At 43.9% G+C, this 16,140-nt stretch overlaps 1 protein-coding gene across 16 annotated transcripts in view; it reads right to left on the bottom strand.

Moving 5' to 3' along the window:
* The window catches only part of ankhd1 (ankyrin repeat and KH domain containing 1), a 249,829-nt gene that overhangs the window by 115,298 nt on the left and 118,391 nt on the right, over positions 1-16,140 (bottom strand). For all 16 annotated transcript variants that reach the window (XM_038795714.1, XM_038795716.1, XM_038795719.1 and 13 more), the window contains 6 exons: positions 8,040-8,277; positions 6,825-7,016; positions 5,679-5,788; positions 5,285-5,372; positions 2,514-2,641; positions 2,245-2,388 (listed from right to left, as the gene is read on the bottom strand). In XM_038795714.1, coding sequence (XP_038651642.1) covers positions 2,245-2,388; positions 2,514-2,641; positions 5,285-5,372; positions 5,679-5,788; positions 6,825-7,016; positions 8,040-8,277 — 900 coding nt within the window. The remainder of the gene's footprint in view (positions 1-2,244; positions 2,389-2,513; positions 2,642-5,284; positions 5,373-5,678; positions 5,789-6,824; positions 7,017-8,039; positions 8,278-16,140) is intronic.

Raw genomic sequence — 16,140 nt, 5'->3', positions numbered from 1 at the left:
ATTACTGCTTTGAATTGTCTATTTAATTGCAAGATAGAAATTAGCTGGGGTCAAGAGAATAGCTAATTAGCATTTCTACCTGGATACAAGGTCCACGTGATTCACATTGCCATGGAGATCGACTTTGAGGAAGAAAAAGTTCAGTGCAAACCATAATGCGATCAGGTTACAGGATTCCTTAAAATTTCACAGAATCTCAGAGACCCAAGTCAGTCTGCATGAATTGGAGAGAGAGCACGAAAATAGAGGCAGCCAATCCTGCACCTGATGCGAGGAAAGTGCTGACTCTATTGTTCACACACACCATGGATGGGAGCTCACACTCAGATTGGAGAGACCGTGTTTTTGAGGATTTAAAGGAGGCTGGAAGCTCTACTGATCAAGGACAACTCAGGATAACTGTTCACTTCCTCTGTTATGAGTTAAGTACCACTGGCCAATTTGTGGATGTTCCATTATAACGATCGACTGTGCTCCACTACAGGTTGTTAATTTTTCTTGCAATTACAGTTAGATAAGGATTCGTCATAATTATGACCTATATGTCTTCGAACATTCATTAATGTTAAATCTACATGAATGTTATTCAACAATTAATTTGATTAATTCAGCAAAAACCAAAGAGTTTAACATTACAATCTTTCTGCTGCCTCATTGTTGCAGGTCTGCTTGTCCATCTCTTTATTGAAGGTTTAAAGTGCTAAATTTCAACAGTGAATACATTATCTCTTGCAAAGTATGACCTTGACTTTTCACTAATTTTGTTGATCAGTAATGCAGTGCTTGGAGAAGGATCTGAAGCCCATTTAGGTGCCTAGTTGAAAGTTGTCTTTTTGTACCTTGTGATTGAACCCAGTTTCTTTTGTTATTCATTGTTTGAAAGTTGTGTGTAAGGTGGTGTGCGTGTGTGTGTGTGTGTGTGCGTGCGTGCGTGCGTGCGTGCGTGCGTGCGTGCGTGCGTGCGTGCGTGTAAGGTGGTGTGTGTGTGTGTAAGGTGGTGTGTGTGTGTGTGTGTAAGGTGGTGTGTGTGTGTGTGTGTAAGGTGGTGTGTGTGTGTGTGTGTAAGGTGGTGTGTGTGTGTGTGTGTGTAAGGTGGTGTGTGTGTGTGTGTGTAAGGTGGTGTGTGTGTGTGTGTGTGTAAGGTGGTGTGTGTGTAAGGTGGTGTGTGTGTGTGTGTAAGGTGGTGTGTGTGTGTGTGTGTAAGGTGGTGTGTGTGTGTGTGTGTAAGGTGGTGTGTGTGTGTGTGTGTGTGTGAGGTGGTGTGTGTGTGTAAGGTGGTGTGTGTGTGTAAGGTGGTGTGTGTGTGTGCGCGTAAGGTGGTGTGTGTGTGTGTAAGGTGGCGTGTGTGTGTGTGTGTGTGTGTGTGTGTGTAAGTAAGGTGGTGCGTGTGCGTGTGTGTGAGAGTAAGGTGGTGCGTGTGCGTGTGTGTGTGTGTGAGAGTAAGGTGGTGCGTGTGCGTGTGTGTGTGAGAGTAAGGTGGTGCGTGTGTGTGTGTGTGAGAGTAAGGTGGTGCGTGTGTGTGTGTGTGAGAGTAAGGTGGTGCGTGTGTGTGTGTGTGTGTGTGTGTGTGTGTGTGTGTGTGTGCGCGTGCGTGTGTGTGTATATATATAAGGTGGTGTGCGTGTGTGTGCGTGCGTGCGCGTGTGTGTAAGGTGGTGCGTATCTGTATGGTGGTGGGAGGGAGAGAAGACGGATCTGAAACTCTAAGAAAACCTGGTAGTTAACTGATTAAACAGTTATGGGACTCAGTCTTCCAGTCGCACCTCAGAAAACTGATCACTTTACTGAGTTTAGGAAACTAAAAGAGCTGAACAATAAATTCAAATTCTGCTAACATGCAGGACTAGCCCTGAGTGCAACTTAATTGGAAACCACATTTAATTTTCATTAAATTTTCCAAAATAAATGTAATGCAGCGTGTAGCCAATATTAAAAATGACAACATACGAGATAAAAGTTTCAGTCTTGTCCAGTGACTGTTGTAATTTGTGATTTTACAAATCATGTGCAACTTTGATTCATGTGGACATTAGTTTGATGAACGGAACTTGGAACATATTGCTTGTTAAAATGAAACAGATATAATCAGAAAAAAAAATCCAAAATTTTCCAAGAATGGCAGTTTGAATTTTTATTAGTGTCTAATCAAAAAGCAAATAGCTAGCTTTCATATCTGTCTGAATAAAAGTTGGTAGTTTAAATTTTACTAAGGTGTAGCAAGTTGAAAGTAATTGGTAAACTCACCTGCGACTGATCATGTGATGGTGGTGTGAGCTGAGCCACATCTGATCCTGGTACAGGCAGGATGTTGTTTGGGTAGTCTAATAAGTATGAAACCACATTTGTATGCCCCCCTTTAGCAGCTTCAATGAGCATAGTGGAACCATCCTAAGAAACAAAGATAAGCCAACTCTTTTTCATAAAATAAATGTTATAAAAGGATATTTGTCACATCAAATCGCTGTACAGTTTAGTCTTATAAAAATGGAATTTGTAAAGGAGAATTTAAATACCTTTAATCGATGTGTAGGATCTGCCCCATGTGCCAAAAGGAGTTCAACAACAGCAAGATGCCCTCCAGCACATGCTAAAGAAACCACTGTGTGATCATTGTTGGCTGTTGCCCTGTTTACGTTTGCTCCTGCAAAGACAAAGTTAGAAGCTGGTTGATGTGGAACAACTGTGCCTTGACTGTATCTGTAATATGCACATATTTTGCAACAATTCCAGTAATACCGTAAACACCAAGTCAGTTGAAGTGAAATAACTTCTAATACAACAAATATTCTCCAAAACAACTTTCAATTAAATATATATATTTTTTCTGGGACTGGCAGGATGGAGAAAGGTAAAGTTGTATCTATATACCCTCTTCAGCAGTTCATATCTCTAGTAGCTCCACTATACTAGAGGTGAATAACACTTGATAATGTATCATTACTTCAAAACGTTGGCCAGAATCCATTACTAAGGAATTAGCAGCAGCAGACTTAGAAAATCATAATACAATTAGGAAAATCACAATACAATTCGAGGTGCCATATAAAAGGATACCACAATAGATAAGTATCATGGTGTTGGGGGTGATACATTAGTGTGAATAGAAGATTGTTTAACTGCCAGGAAGCAGAGTCATGATAAATTAGTCACTTTCAAATTGGCAAACTGTAACTAGAGGAGTGCCACATGACTCGGGCCTCAACTATTTATGATCCAAATTAATGAATTTGATTAAAGAACTGACTACTGTGGCTATATTTTCTGACATACCAAAGAACGGTAGGAGAGTAAGTTGTGAGAAAGATATGAGGAGTTTGCAAAGAGATACAGTTAGGTTAAGTAAATGGGCAAAAATTTGACAAATGGAATATAATGTGGAAAGACATTGACCTACTTTGGAAGAATAGCAAAGCAGAATATTATTGAAATAGAGAGACTACAAAATGCTGCAGTATGAAGGGCTCTGGATGCTCTTGCACATGTTCATAAAAAGTTAGCATGCAGGTACAGTACATAATTAGGAAGACAAATGGAATGTTGGCTAAGGGATGGAAGCATACTACAACTGTACAGGGCATCAGCGAGACTAGCATGGTAGCAGTGGTTAGCACAGTTGCTTCACAGCTCCAGGGTCCCGGCTTGGGTCACTGTCTGTGCGGAGTATTCACATTCTCCCCCATGTCTGCGTGGGTTTCCTACGGGTGCCCTGATTTCACAAAGGACAAGTTTTCCTGAAGCAGCCTCATCACCTTCTGTGGGCCTCGCCACAGTGTATAGTGCACTGGAACTCTCTGCTTCTCCACAGAGAACAGCAGAGAGAGGGGTCTATACTACGTGGTCCTAAACCTTAATATTACCAGATCTGGCATGATCCAACAACATAGACCACACCGGTGAAATGTACAGCACATGTGTAAGGTTTAACCGTATGGTGGTTAGTGGGAGTGGAAGGTAGGTAAAATGTTTACTTTTGTTGCCATATATATTTGTGTTTTGTTTTAGTTACTTGGAGCATATTTCTATTCTTTTTACTACAATGGGGTAGCCTTTTTATACTTTTACGGTATGCTCGTCACAATTGTGTATTTTGATTATATTGGTAATATACTTTTTCTTTTTCCCGCTGTTATAAATATAAGTGAAAAGCTTCAATAAAAACATTTATTTTTAAATTCCCATGCTGTCCTTCTCATGCCATACCCATCCCATTCATTTCATCCCCCTCATATCATCCCAATACCATCTTCCATGGTCATCCCACCCGCTTTCCATTAATGTCCATGCCTTCCTATTCTGTTCGCCCCCTTTCCATGGTGACTAGGGGCTTTTCACAGTAACTTCATTGAAGCCTACTTGTAACAATAAGCGATTTTCATTTAATTTCATCCTGGACCACATTCCTCCAGTCAGAACAGCTTTGTTATGCTCCCCTTACCTTACATTGTTCATCTTCCTCCATCTTACATCCTCCCTAACCACCATGGTCCCTTCCACACCAACCCCCTATGCCACAGGGAACATTGTTGTTGGGTTCCCCTTTCTGTCTGCAGTTTTTTTCTTCCTCTCCCCCCCCCCCCCCCCCCCCCCCCCCCCAAAACCAACTGTTAGCAGCCACATGTGTTTCACATGCTTCAGTCGATACCACATTACAGCAGCTGTGCTTCAAAGCAGGAACCCCTCTCTGAAGCTCACAGAAAACAATGGCTCTTTTTTATGGGACTGGAAACAAGGGATGAGTAAGAGCATCTGGATAGATCTAGCTTCAAGACCTGCTCCTCGAGCTTTCTGATCTCTCAGCTGAAATTCATCGCAATAAATTGAAATGTCTCTCACCCTTGGGGCTTAGTGGAGTCATGGAATGAAGTAGGGCAGAAAGTGGGCACAAAGTGGGGAAAATCACATGGTAGAGCCACATCAGTTACTGGCTACAGGGATTTTGGGAGTGACTTGGGACCAATATGTTTGAGGTTTCCCGGTTTAATCAGCTGCTGGGTATTAGGCCAGCCAAAAGTCGATTAAATTATTCAAAACAATAGCAATTGGGCATTTCACATTGCCTGAATTCAGCTGCTCCGTGACCTGACCCCCAAATTCTTACAATATGCGTGCCATGTACTCAGTCCTCCACAAGCCCCAAGCTTCATCCAGCAAATCAACCGACTGGGAAATGTGCAGTTAGGCAAAATAAACTGCATACTATCGTAGACCACAAAATTTTCGGCTCATGCAAATGTACATGCGGGGAAAGTTCATAACTTCGTACCAGACAAACATGAAGACACACCTTTACTGATGAGGAACTGTACTGTGCACAAATGGCCAGCTCTTGCAGCTTTCATTAAAGGTGTCCTCCCACCTTCAGATTCATGCTCCTAAAAAAGGAAGAAAGCTTTTGGAACCTCATGAAAGTGTTCAAAAACTAGAATGCTAATTGCAGTGAGTGTGCAATTTCAATGTATAAATTTCAAAGTTCCATTTTAAAAATTCCACACAACTATGCAGATCCTAGTACACTTGTAATTCAACCTCGCAATAAAAACATTTTATTTGAAAAATATTTTTAACCTTGGATTAAGACATAAATTCAAAGATCAATTGTAGTCAACCGAACAATGATATTTGCATAATCTCTATTGGTCTGACCCTACTGCACTGTCACAGAACATAGCAATTCTTACCAAATCAGCTCCTGCTTGTAAAAGAACATCAGCAACATCAGTATGCCCATTTTCACAGGCATATGTTAAGGCTGTATCTCCTGTGGCTGTAGTGGCATGGACATTTGCTCCTAATAAAAACAAGAATTCTTTAACATCTCAAATATAACGTAAGCGATACTAAACACATTTTGTATGTTTAAAACATTTGGTCAGGTTATCCAGTAAATACATTTAGAAATGTAACATTAAATGGAAAATTGCTATAATGCACAAAATAATTTAAGTGAAACATTTATAAATGCAGAATGCAATTTTTATTTCAGCTGCAAGGATTTTGGTGCTTAGTTCCACAAATGAGGAGCACATCTGACAGACCTTCAAATACTACACTCAAGGCTTCATATTTGAAATTGATGGTCCTTCATCAACTAACCCTCAAATAGAATTTTCCAGAGTTGGTTAGCACCAACAATGATTAAAGTACATTGTTTCAACATGTTAAACACACTATTTTAGTGAATAAGCTTGTTCCAAAGTGATTAAAAGATCATTAATTTGTTGTAAAGAATTCTTCATCTGTGAACCCAGATACAGTGTTTGGATTAAATATTGTATTTACCTAATCAAAAAACTGTAGAAGTTAAATGTTCTTACTTATTTGGCAAAAGGAAAGTAAATCCAAAAAAGATTGCCAAAATAAGCATACAAAATAAAAAGAAACAAAACAGGAAAAATTAAACGGCATGTTGATACTTTGTCTGCATTATTAGTAATCAGGTAAAGTGCTGACTCATGCACTATAATTTTGTGGACTGTTTACAGCATAGGTAATGGGGCTAAAAGTACTAATTAATCAATCTTTACCATTAAAGGCTCTCATTAAAATTATTCAGATATTAAAGTTGAATTTAATTTTCTATTTCGAAACAGAAATTTGATTTAACAAATTACATTACTACATAACATCAGGTTGTATTGTGCATCTTACTATGTGCAACTAGATTATGTGGAGAGCCAATAATGCACACTATACTGCTCATAATGTCACATAGTTGCACTGACCACTTCTTAGCTGCTACACAATTCTCCTGGATTCCTAAGAAAAATAGTAAAACCTTATTTGGGATATTAGACAGTGGACACTGTAAAAATAAAGGAACACACCTGCTGCAAGTAGATATTTGACCAATTCAAGATGACCTTCTTGAGCAGCCTCCATCAATGGTGTTGAGCAACCCAATTCAATGTCAGCTCCTGCCTTTATTAAAAAGTCTGCAACTTCCAAGAAGCCTCCACAGCAAGCTAGAGTCAGGGCCGTCTCTTGGGTTTCTTCCGTCTGTGCGTTTATATTGGCTCCTACAAGAAGTACGAGCAGCAATTCGTAATTAATTAAGAGTTTGCTCAAGTAGACAACATTGAGTTATTTATTACTGGTATGGTAATAGCTTTTGTTTGGCAACTTTATTATGGAGCTTGATATGTTATACATAAAGTTACACAGATACTAAATAAAAGTTAACTGAATTACAACCAAAGTTGCTGACATAGTCCAAGAGATCCCATTGAAATGCTTTATCACTGGCATTCACCCACTTGTGACATTTCAGGTGAGAAATAAAAACCATTAATGTCTATTTCAATAGAGCAGTATTTTTGCCATGTCGGGCTAAGTCAGATGTTTCTTACTTTCCACTGCAGTACCTATAATAGTTAAAAACCATCTCATTCACAGAATGATTCAGTTTATTTTGTTCTACAAGGGAATCAGAATAAACACTATACTAGATAGAGGGGAAGGTAAAGCCATTCTATACTAGATATCGAGGGGAAGATAAAGCCATTCAATTCAAATATAATTGTTTATTTAACAATCTGAAGATATGTTTGATCTTTAGCAGCTCTTGATCTTGAGACACATGGTGAAAATGTCTGTTTTAATTGAAATAGTCTCAACTAATCTTATTTCAACTGAGTAATCTGTCTGAAACCATCCAAGATAAACAGACAAGAGACACCTCATGGTCAGCCATAATCTGCAACGTAGAACCTTGTGACCAGTCAATTTGTACATTAGCACAACAGCTGTTGCGGATTGTAATTTTCTATCTTCTGAGAAGAGTAGGGTGGTGGGATGTTAATGGAGAACACATAAATCAGTGTCCTTTTCAATGCAAAAGAAAACTAGAAGCCTAATTGATTTAGCTGTGTTTATTTACTCTGCTCAAATACTCCATAGATAATCCTAAATCAAAATAATAAGTTATATCTAGAGATTTATATTCATACAATATAGTCAGTAAACAGTCAATTGTTCCAGTGCAATGCCGTATCAGTGAATCCTTGTTCTATGTAAAGTTAAATACAAGGGACATTTCATACCCTGAGCAAGCAGCAAAGCTACCATTTCCTCATGACCTTCTCGTGAAGCTTCCATTAATGGTGTATATCCTTCATCATTTACTTCTTCTAGGTTTGCTCCTCTTTCTATGAGCAAAGCTGCTAACTCCACATGACCACCACAAGCAGCAAGAGTCAATGGAGACTCAAAAGAATCAGCTGGCATGTTTACTTGTGCACCACTGTCTAAAAGGAGCCGAGCTACTTCAACATGGCCGTCCTATTCAATAAAGACAATTAGCAGCATCTTAATAGAGGTTAGAATACCTGGCACATTCTTTTCTAATATAAAACATAAATCAAATGTAAATCCAGTTTTGAATCTCAACAACAAACAATTTACTATGTGTTGAAAGTTAATACAACAGTGCAACACTCATCATCATCACATTGATCCTTTCGTATAATCCAAACGCCATTGTATACAGGAAAGAAAGTTTAACTTACAATTCTTAAATATTCATGAACATGCAATCAAAAAATGGATCACGTTACAGTGTAAAGAATATACCCAGTGGTGTAATTCTGCCAGAGCGCTGCTTTGGCCCCTTTGATTTCAAGCAGGCCTGTAATCTTAGTGCAACCCACCAAACCTGGATATTCAAGTGACTGATATTTGAAAAATGCTACAACGGTGCTCAGGCCCAATCACAGGCTGGTTCCTTCCTGAATTTGCTGATAGGCTCACTAATGGGAAGGCTCACTAATGGGAAGGCTCACTAATGGGAAGGTATGTATTGAAGGATTCATTATAATGTATTAACTTCAACTTCCTGTGGTGGCCACGAGCCGAGCGGTCCACAAAAGGTGGCTCTCGTTGAGAAACCATAGTTAAGACCCTTTAACCCCAACAAATGAGCACCAAAAGAACAAAAAAATCCACATTCTCCCCATGTCTGCGTGGGTTTCACCCCCACAACCCAAAGATGTGTAGGTTAGATGGATTGGCCACGCTAAATTGCCCCTTAATTGGGGGGGGAAAAAAATTGGGTATCTAGAATATTTTTTTTTAAATCCCCCAAATCAACCCCCCATCAATCACAATGCCGCCCAAAGCGCCGAGGAACCAGTATTCCAAATGAAAAATATCCAGAGAGGAGAGGAATATCTCAGTCTCTGAGCAGGGGAGCCCACGTGGTGGAAAGGAACGGACGACAGACGGTCCCAGACTTTCCAGCGCAGACCTAGGCGCTGATGGAGAAAATGATGGGTTTCATCACCCGAGCTCCAGAAGCTTAGAGAGGCGATGAAGGAAGACCACATGGCAGACACAGGGGCAGCGGTTGAAGCCACGATGGCCCCCATGAAGGAGGCCATGAGCAAAATGGAGCAGAGACTTGAGGCATAAGAGGCACCGATACGAGACATCGGGAAAGCCACCATGGCACCAGGTGCTTCAAATCACAGCCCCCAAAGCTGAAGAGGCGAGGCAGATCATGGGGCTGCCGGAACACATGAAGGGAAGGAACCCACGCAGTATGTGGTATTGATGCTCGAGAAGCTGGTCAGCAAGGAGTGCTTCTCCAAGCCCCCAAGGTAGACCACATCCATAGGTCACTTCGACAGGGCCCTAAGGCAAGGGAGCCACCACGGGCGATGATTGTAAGGTTCCACCGGTCCCAGGATAAGGAGATGACCCTTAGGTGGGCATAAAATGTGAAGGCGCGCGCAAGTGGGAAGGACATTCCATCCGCTTGTACCAGGACATTGGAGCAGACCTGGCCAAGTGCCAGGCAGAATTAAACAGGGCTAAATCCGCACTATACAAAAGCATGGGGCAATTGGGCATGCTCTACCCTACTAAACTTTGGGTCACCTTTCAGGGTAAGGAGTACTACATCAACACCTAGGAGGACGACAACAGGTTTCTGGGTAATGATTGCAGCACAGGCAATGGATTGCTGAAAAGATCCCAAGTCCTCACCCATCTCAAAAGCCCGAGAATGGACTTGGCCTTCCTATAGGAGATTTTCTAAGTCTAAGAGAGAGGGACCGACTACGGGTAAGGAAGGGATGGGTAACACAAATGTTCCATGCATGTTTCAACGCCAGGCAAAGGGGGGGTGGCCATATTAGTTAGCAGGGACAGTAGCGTTCACTCCGATGAATACAGTTACTGACCCAGTGGGCCAATCGTTATTGTCAGAGGGACCCTGGATGGGGCTCCGGTAGTACTGGTAAATATATACACCTCGAACTGGGACGATGCAGAGTTCGTCAAGAAAACGATTTCCAAAATCCCTGACCTAGACACCCACTGACCCATCATTGGGGGGGGGGGGGGGGGGGGGGGGGGGCGTTAATTGCATGCAAGACCAGAAGATGGACATATCCAACCCGAGGAGAGAGAGCTACAACAGGAATTGCTCGAGAGCTAAACACCTTTATGGAGCAGATGGGGGAGTAGACCCATGGAGGTTCAACCAATCCTAGAAAAGGAGTTCTTTCTTCTCCCACGTGCCTCCTGAGGTATAGACTTTTTCATGGTGTGCTTCCAGGGGTAGTACGGGTGGAATACTCCACGTTCATAATCTCCCTAATCATGGAACTACTGGCAGTAAAGCAAAATGCTGCAGATGGAATTTGATCTGCGCTACACGAGGAAAGCAGTCCACCAGCTTCACCAGTCACGGGAGGGGGAGCCTCCTAAAGACCGAGACAAAGCCAGCCGCAAGCTGGCGCATCAACTAAGAAAGCAAGCTACCATAAAAGAAAAATATGCAAGTTAGGGACAGTAACGGTAAGATTTGCAACAGTATTCGCCCCGCACTTGCAGGAAATGTTTAACGTTTCATTGCCGAAGGGGGCCCCGCCGCCTTGTTTGCACAGGTATCAATCTCATTGCACCCCCGCACCAAGACAAACACCCGACAGAGTGTGCATCATGAAGACCCATATCTCCCTTAAATATTAATGCAAAAGTCCTGGACGAGGCACCAGGGGAGTTTCCTGCCAGAAGTGATCGCGGAAGATCAGACCACAATCTGACGCCAGCTGAATGTAATAATGACCCCACCTGGGGAGGAGACACCAAAGTGATAGTCTACCTTTGATCTTGTAGAATAGAGATACCTCGGGGAGATGCTTGTACGGTTTGGTTCAGAGTTCTCCGCGTGGGCGGGTGAAACCTCGGTACAGCACTCGCATGGCGAGTGTGTGGACAAACGCCACCAGCTATAAGGGCTTTCTGCTGCATAGGGGAACGAGGCAGGGGTGCCCGTTGTTGCTGCTCCTGTTCACACCGGCAATTGAACCACTGTCCATCGCTCTTAGATCGGCAGAGTGATGGACGGGCATTCGAAGAGGGTGCAGGGAGCACAGAGCTTCACTCTATGCAGGTGAATTATGCCCCCTAGCCAGCATGGGAAAGACAACGTGACTCCTTAAAGTGTCCAGTGCCTTCTCAGGTTACAAACTCAACCCAGGAAAGAGAAAATTCTTCCCTGTGAACCCCCAAGGGGGAGGAGCGGAGCTGGAGGAGTTACCGTTTAAGATAACCCAGATAACCCAAGTTCAGGTACCTGGGGGATACAGATAGCTCTCAACTGGGTGAGGCTCTACATGTGGAACCTCTCCAGACTGGAGGAGGAGATGAGGGGCCTACAAAGATGGGACTCGCTCCCACTCTGGCTCGTGGGAAGGGTACAGTTGATCAAAATGAACGTGCTGCTCAGGTTCCTCTTCATATTTAGATTGCTAGCATTTTACATTTATAGTAGAAATCTAGTGCTAGGAAGCATATACTTAACTGTAACTTATTTTAATTTAATAAGTATTTATTTTAAAATTAATTTATTAATTAATTAGTTCTAGAAATGGCAGTTAGAGGGGTAAAATGTTGAATTTGTGGGAGGTCCGAAAAGCTTCCAGCATTCCAGACAATTACATCTGCAGGAAGTGCACCCAATTGCAGCTTCTTACAGACCGCATGAATCATTTGGAGCAGCAGCTGGATGCACCTAGGAGCATGCTGGTGGTGGAAAGCACCATAGACAGGAGTTTTTGAAATGTGGTTACACCCAAAGTGCGGAGAGATAGATGGGGACTGCTGGAAGGCGCAGGCAATGCAGGAATGCCGTGCGACTGTCCCCCTCTCTAACAAGTATGCCGTTTTGGATACTGTTGGGTGGGTGGCCTATCAGGGGAAAATAGCAGCAGCAGCCCGAGCAGTGGCACCATGGTTGGTTCTGTTGTTAAGCAGGGAGGGACAATGCGCAGAACAGCACTGGTTATATGGGACTCTATAGCCAGGGGCACAAGAAGGCGCTCTGTGGACATGAAAGAGACTCGAGGATGGTATGTTGCCACCCTGGTGCCAGGATACCGGATGTCTCTGAACAGGCAGGGGATATTCTGAAAGGAGAGGGTGAACAGCCAGAGGTTGTGGCACATATTGGTACTGATGACATAGGCAGGAAGAGTAACAAGGTCCTGCAGCAGAGTTCAGAGTTAGGTAGAAAGTTAAAAAACACAACCTCTCCCTGTGCCACGTGCCACTGAGGCTAGAAATAGGAAGATAGTACAACTAAATACGTGGCTAAACAGCTGGTGTAGGAGGGAGGGTTTCAGATATCTGGACCATTGGGATCTCTTCCAGAGCAGATGAGACATGTACAAGGACGGGTTGCATCTAAACTGCAAGTGCATAAATATACTAGTTGCAATGTTTTCTAGAGTTTAAACTAGTTTACTAGTTTGGCTGTGGGGGTGGGAACCAGAGCAATAGGTCAGAAGGTGAAATAACTGAGGGGGAACTAGAGATTAGGGCTAGTAAGACTCACAGGAAGAGCATGCAGGGAGATGTTGCTTAACACGGCGGGACTGGTGGTCTGAAGTGCATTAGTTTCAATGCGAGAAGTGCAACAGGTAAGGCAGATGAGCTTGGATTAGTGCTTGGGACTAAGATGTTGTTGCCATTTCAGAGACTTGTTTAAGGGAGGGACAGGATTGGCAGCTAAACGTTCCAGAGTGGCAAAGTAGCACAGTGGTTAGCAAAGTTGCTTCACAGATCTAGGGTCCCAGGTTTAATTCCCAGCTTGGGTCACTGTCTGTGCGAAGACTGCAAGTTCTCCCCATGGCTGCGAGGGTTTCCTCCGGGTGCTTCAGTTTCCTCCCATAGAACAAAGACGTGCGAGTTATAGAGATATAGAGAAATACAGCACAGAACAGGCCCTTCGGTCCACGATGTTGCGCCGAACTTTTGTCCTAGGTTAATCATAGAATTTTGGACAATTTTTCATGGCCAATCCACCCAACCTGCACATCTTTGGACTGTGGGAGGAAACCGGAGTACCCGGAGGAAACCCACGCAGTCACGGGGAGGATGTGCAGACTCCACACAGACAGTGGCCCAAGTCGAAATCGAACTTGGGACCCTGGAGCTGTGAAGCAATTGTGCTATCCACAATGCTACCGTGCTGCCCTTAAGAAGTTAACCTACACTCCATTATTCTACCCTAATCCAAGTACCTATCCAATAGCCGCTTGAAGGTCCATAAATTTTCCGACTCAACTACTACCACAGGCAGTGCATTCCATGCCCCCACTACTCTCTGGGTAAAGAACCTACCTCTGACATCCCCTCTATATCTTCCACCATTTATCTTAAATTTATGTCCCCTTGTAATGGTGTGTTCCACCCGGGGAAAAAGTCTCTGACTGTCTACTCTATCTATTCCCCTGATCATCTTATAAACCCCTATCAAGTCGCCCCTCATCCTTCTCCGTTCTAATGAGAAAAGGCCTAGCACCCTCAACCTTTCCTCGTATGACCTACTCTCCATTCCAGGCAACATCCTGGTAAATCTCCTTTGCACCTTTTCCAAAGCTTCCACATCCTTCCTAAAATGAGGTGACCAGAACTGCACACAGTACTCCAAATGTGGCCTGACCAAGGTTTTGTACAGCTGCACCATCACCTCACGGCTCTTAAATTCAATCCCTCTGCTAATGAACGCTAGCACACCATAGGCCTTCTTCACAGCTCTATCCACTTGAGTGGCAACTTTCAAAGAACTATGAACATAGACCCCAAGATCTCTCTCTGCTCCTCCACATTGCCAAGAACCCTACCATTAACCCTGTATTCCGCATTCAGATTTGTCCTTCCAAAATGGACAACCTCACACTTGTCAGGGTTAAACTCCATCTGCCACTTCTCAGCCCAGCTCTGCATTCTATCTATGTCTCTTTGAAGCCGACAACAGCCCTCCTCACTATCCACAACTCCACCAATCTTCGTATCATCTGCAAATTTACTGACCCACCCTTCAACTCCCTCATCCAAGTCTGGTTAGGTTGATTGACCATGCTAAATTGCCGCTTAGTGTCCGAAAGGTTAGTTGGGGTTACTGGGTAACGGGGATAGGGTGGAGGTGTGGGCTTAAGTAGGGTGCTCTTTCCAAGGGCCAGTACAGACTCAGTGGACCGACTGGCCTCCTTCTGCACTGTACATTCTATGATTTAGATGTTTCAGACAGGAGAGAGGGATGTAAAAAGGGTGGGGGAGTTGCACTACTGGTTAAGGAGAATATCACAGCTGTACTGCGGGAGGACACCTCAGAGGGCTGAGGCAGCAAGGCAGTATGGGTAGAGCTCAGGAATAGGAAGGGTTCAGTCAACATGTTGGGGGTTTACAACAGGCCTCCCAACAGCCAGCGGGAGATAGAGGAGCAGAGGGATCTGGGTGTACAGGTCCACAGATCACTGAAAGTGAAAACACAGGTAGAGAAGGTAGTCAAGACGGCATACAGCATTCTTGCCTCATCGACCAGGGCATTGAGTATTAAAATTGGCAAGCCATGCTGCAGCTGTTTAGAAACTTAGTTAGGCCACACTTACAATGTAGTGTTCAATTCTGGTCACCACACTACTAGAAGGATGTGGAGGCTTTGGAGAGGGTACAGAAGAGGTTTACCAGGGTGTTGCATGGTATGGAGGGCATGAACTATGAGCAGAGGTTGGATAAACTTTGTTTGTTCTCACTGGGACGACGGAGGTTGAGGGACGATCTGATAGAAGTCTACAAAATTATGAGGGGCATGGACAGAGTGGATACTCAGAAGATCTCCTCCCCCCGCCCCCCCCCTCGCAACGTGGAAGAGTCAATTACTAGGGGACATAGGTTTAAGGTGCAAGGGGCAAAGTTTAGTGGAGATGTGCGAGGGCAATGGGGGCCTGGAGATTCGCTGCCGGAGGTGGTGGAAGCAGGTATGATAGCGACTTTTAAGGGGAGTCTTGACAAATACATGAACATGTTGGGAATAGAGGGTCACGGACACCTGGAAATGCACAGTTTCAGGTAAGACGGACAGCATGGTCGACGCAGGCTTGGAGGGCTAGAGGGCCTGTTTCTAAGCTGTACTTTTCTTTGTTTTTTGTTCACTCCCCACACACTCAGTAGTCTGGTGGTAGTAACCACATTAAAGACATGAAAGCAGTTCAGGCGCCACTTTGGTGGTCTCTCTATGGAGACCCCCTTCTGCAACAATCATGGGTTCACCCCGGCAGACAGACAAAACATTTAGGGCTTGGAAGGAGGACAGAGGGACCTTGAGAGTGAAGGACTTGTACGTGGATGCGACCCTGAGGGAAAGTTTGAGAAGCTCCAACTTCTGAAAGGGAACGACCTTCAGTACTTGCAGCTGTGTGACTTTCTCCGCAAGGAGACCAAGACGTTCACCCAATTACCTAGACAAAATGGTAGCACTGGACTGGCTGCATGGGGTCAAATGTGGCAACGTATACCATAAGACCATAAGACATAGGAGTGGAAGTAAGGCCATTCGGCCCATCGAGTCCACTCCGCCATTCAATCATGGCTGATGGGCATTTCAACTCCACCTACCAGCACTCTCCCCGTAGCCCTTAATTCCTCGCGACATCGAGGAATACTCAAATATACGGACAACTCAAAGAAGAGACGAGAACTCCACTGGACTAACACAACAGAAATGGGGGAGGATGTGTGTATGGAGGTAGGGGGTGGACTCTGGATCGAGGCACTGCACAGGGTCAACTCCACCTCCATGCGCGCAGGGCAAAGCCTGGTGCAGCTCAATGTGGTGCACAGAACGCACCCAAT

The sequence above is a fragment of the Scyliorhinus canicula genome, chromosome 4, assembly GCF_902713615.1.
Source record: "Scyliorhinus canicula chromosome 4, sScyCan1.1, whole genome shotgun sequence".
Lineage (NCBI taxonomy): Eukaryota > Metazoa > Chordata > Chondrichthyes > Carcharhiniformes > Scyliorhinidae > Scyliorhinus > Scyliorhinus canicula.
The sequence above is the reverse complement of the archived record's forward strand: the minus strand, read 5'-3'. Positions and strand labels throughout refer to the sequence as shown.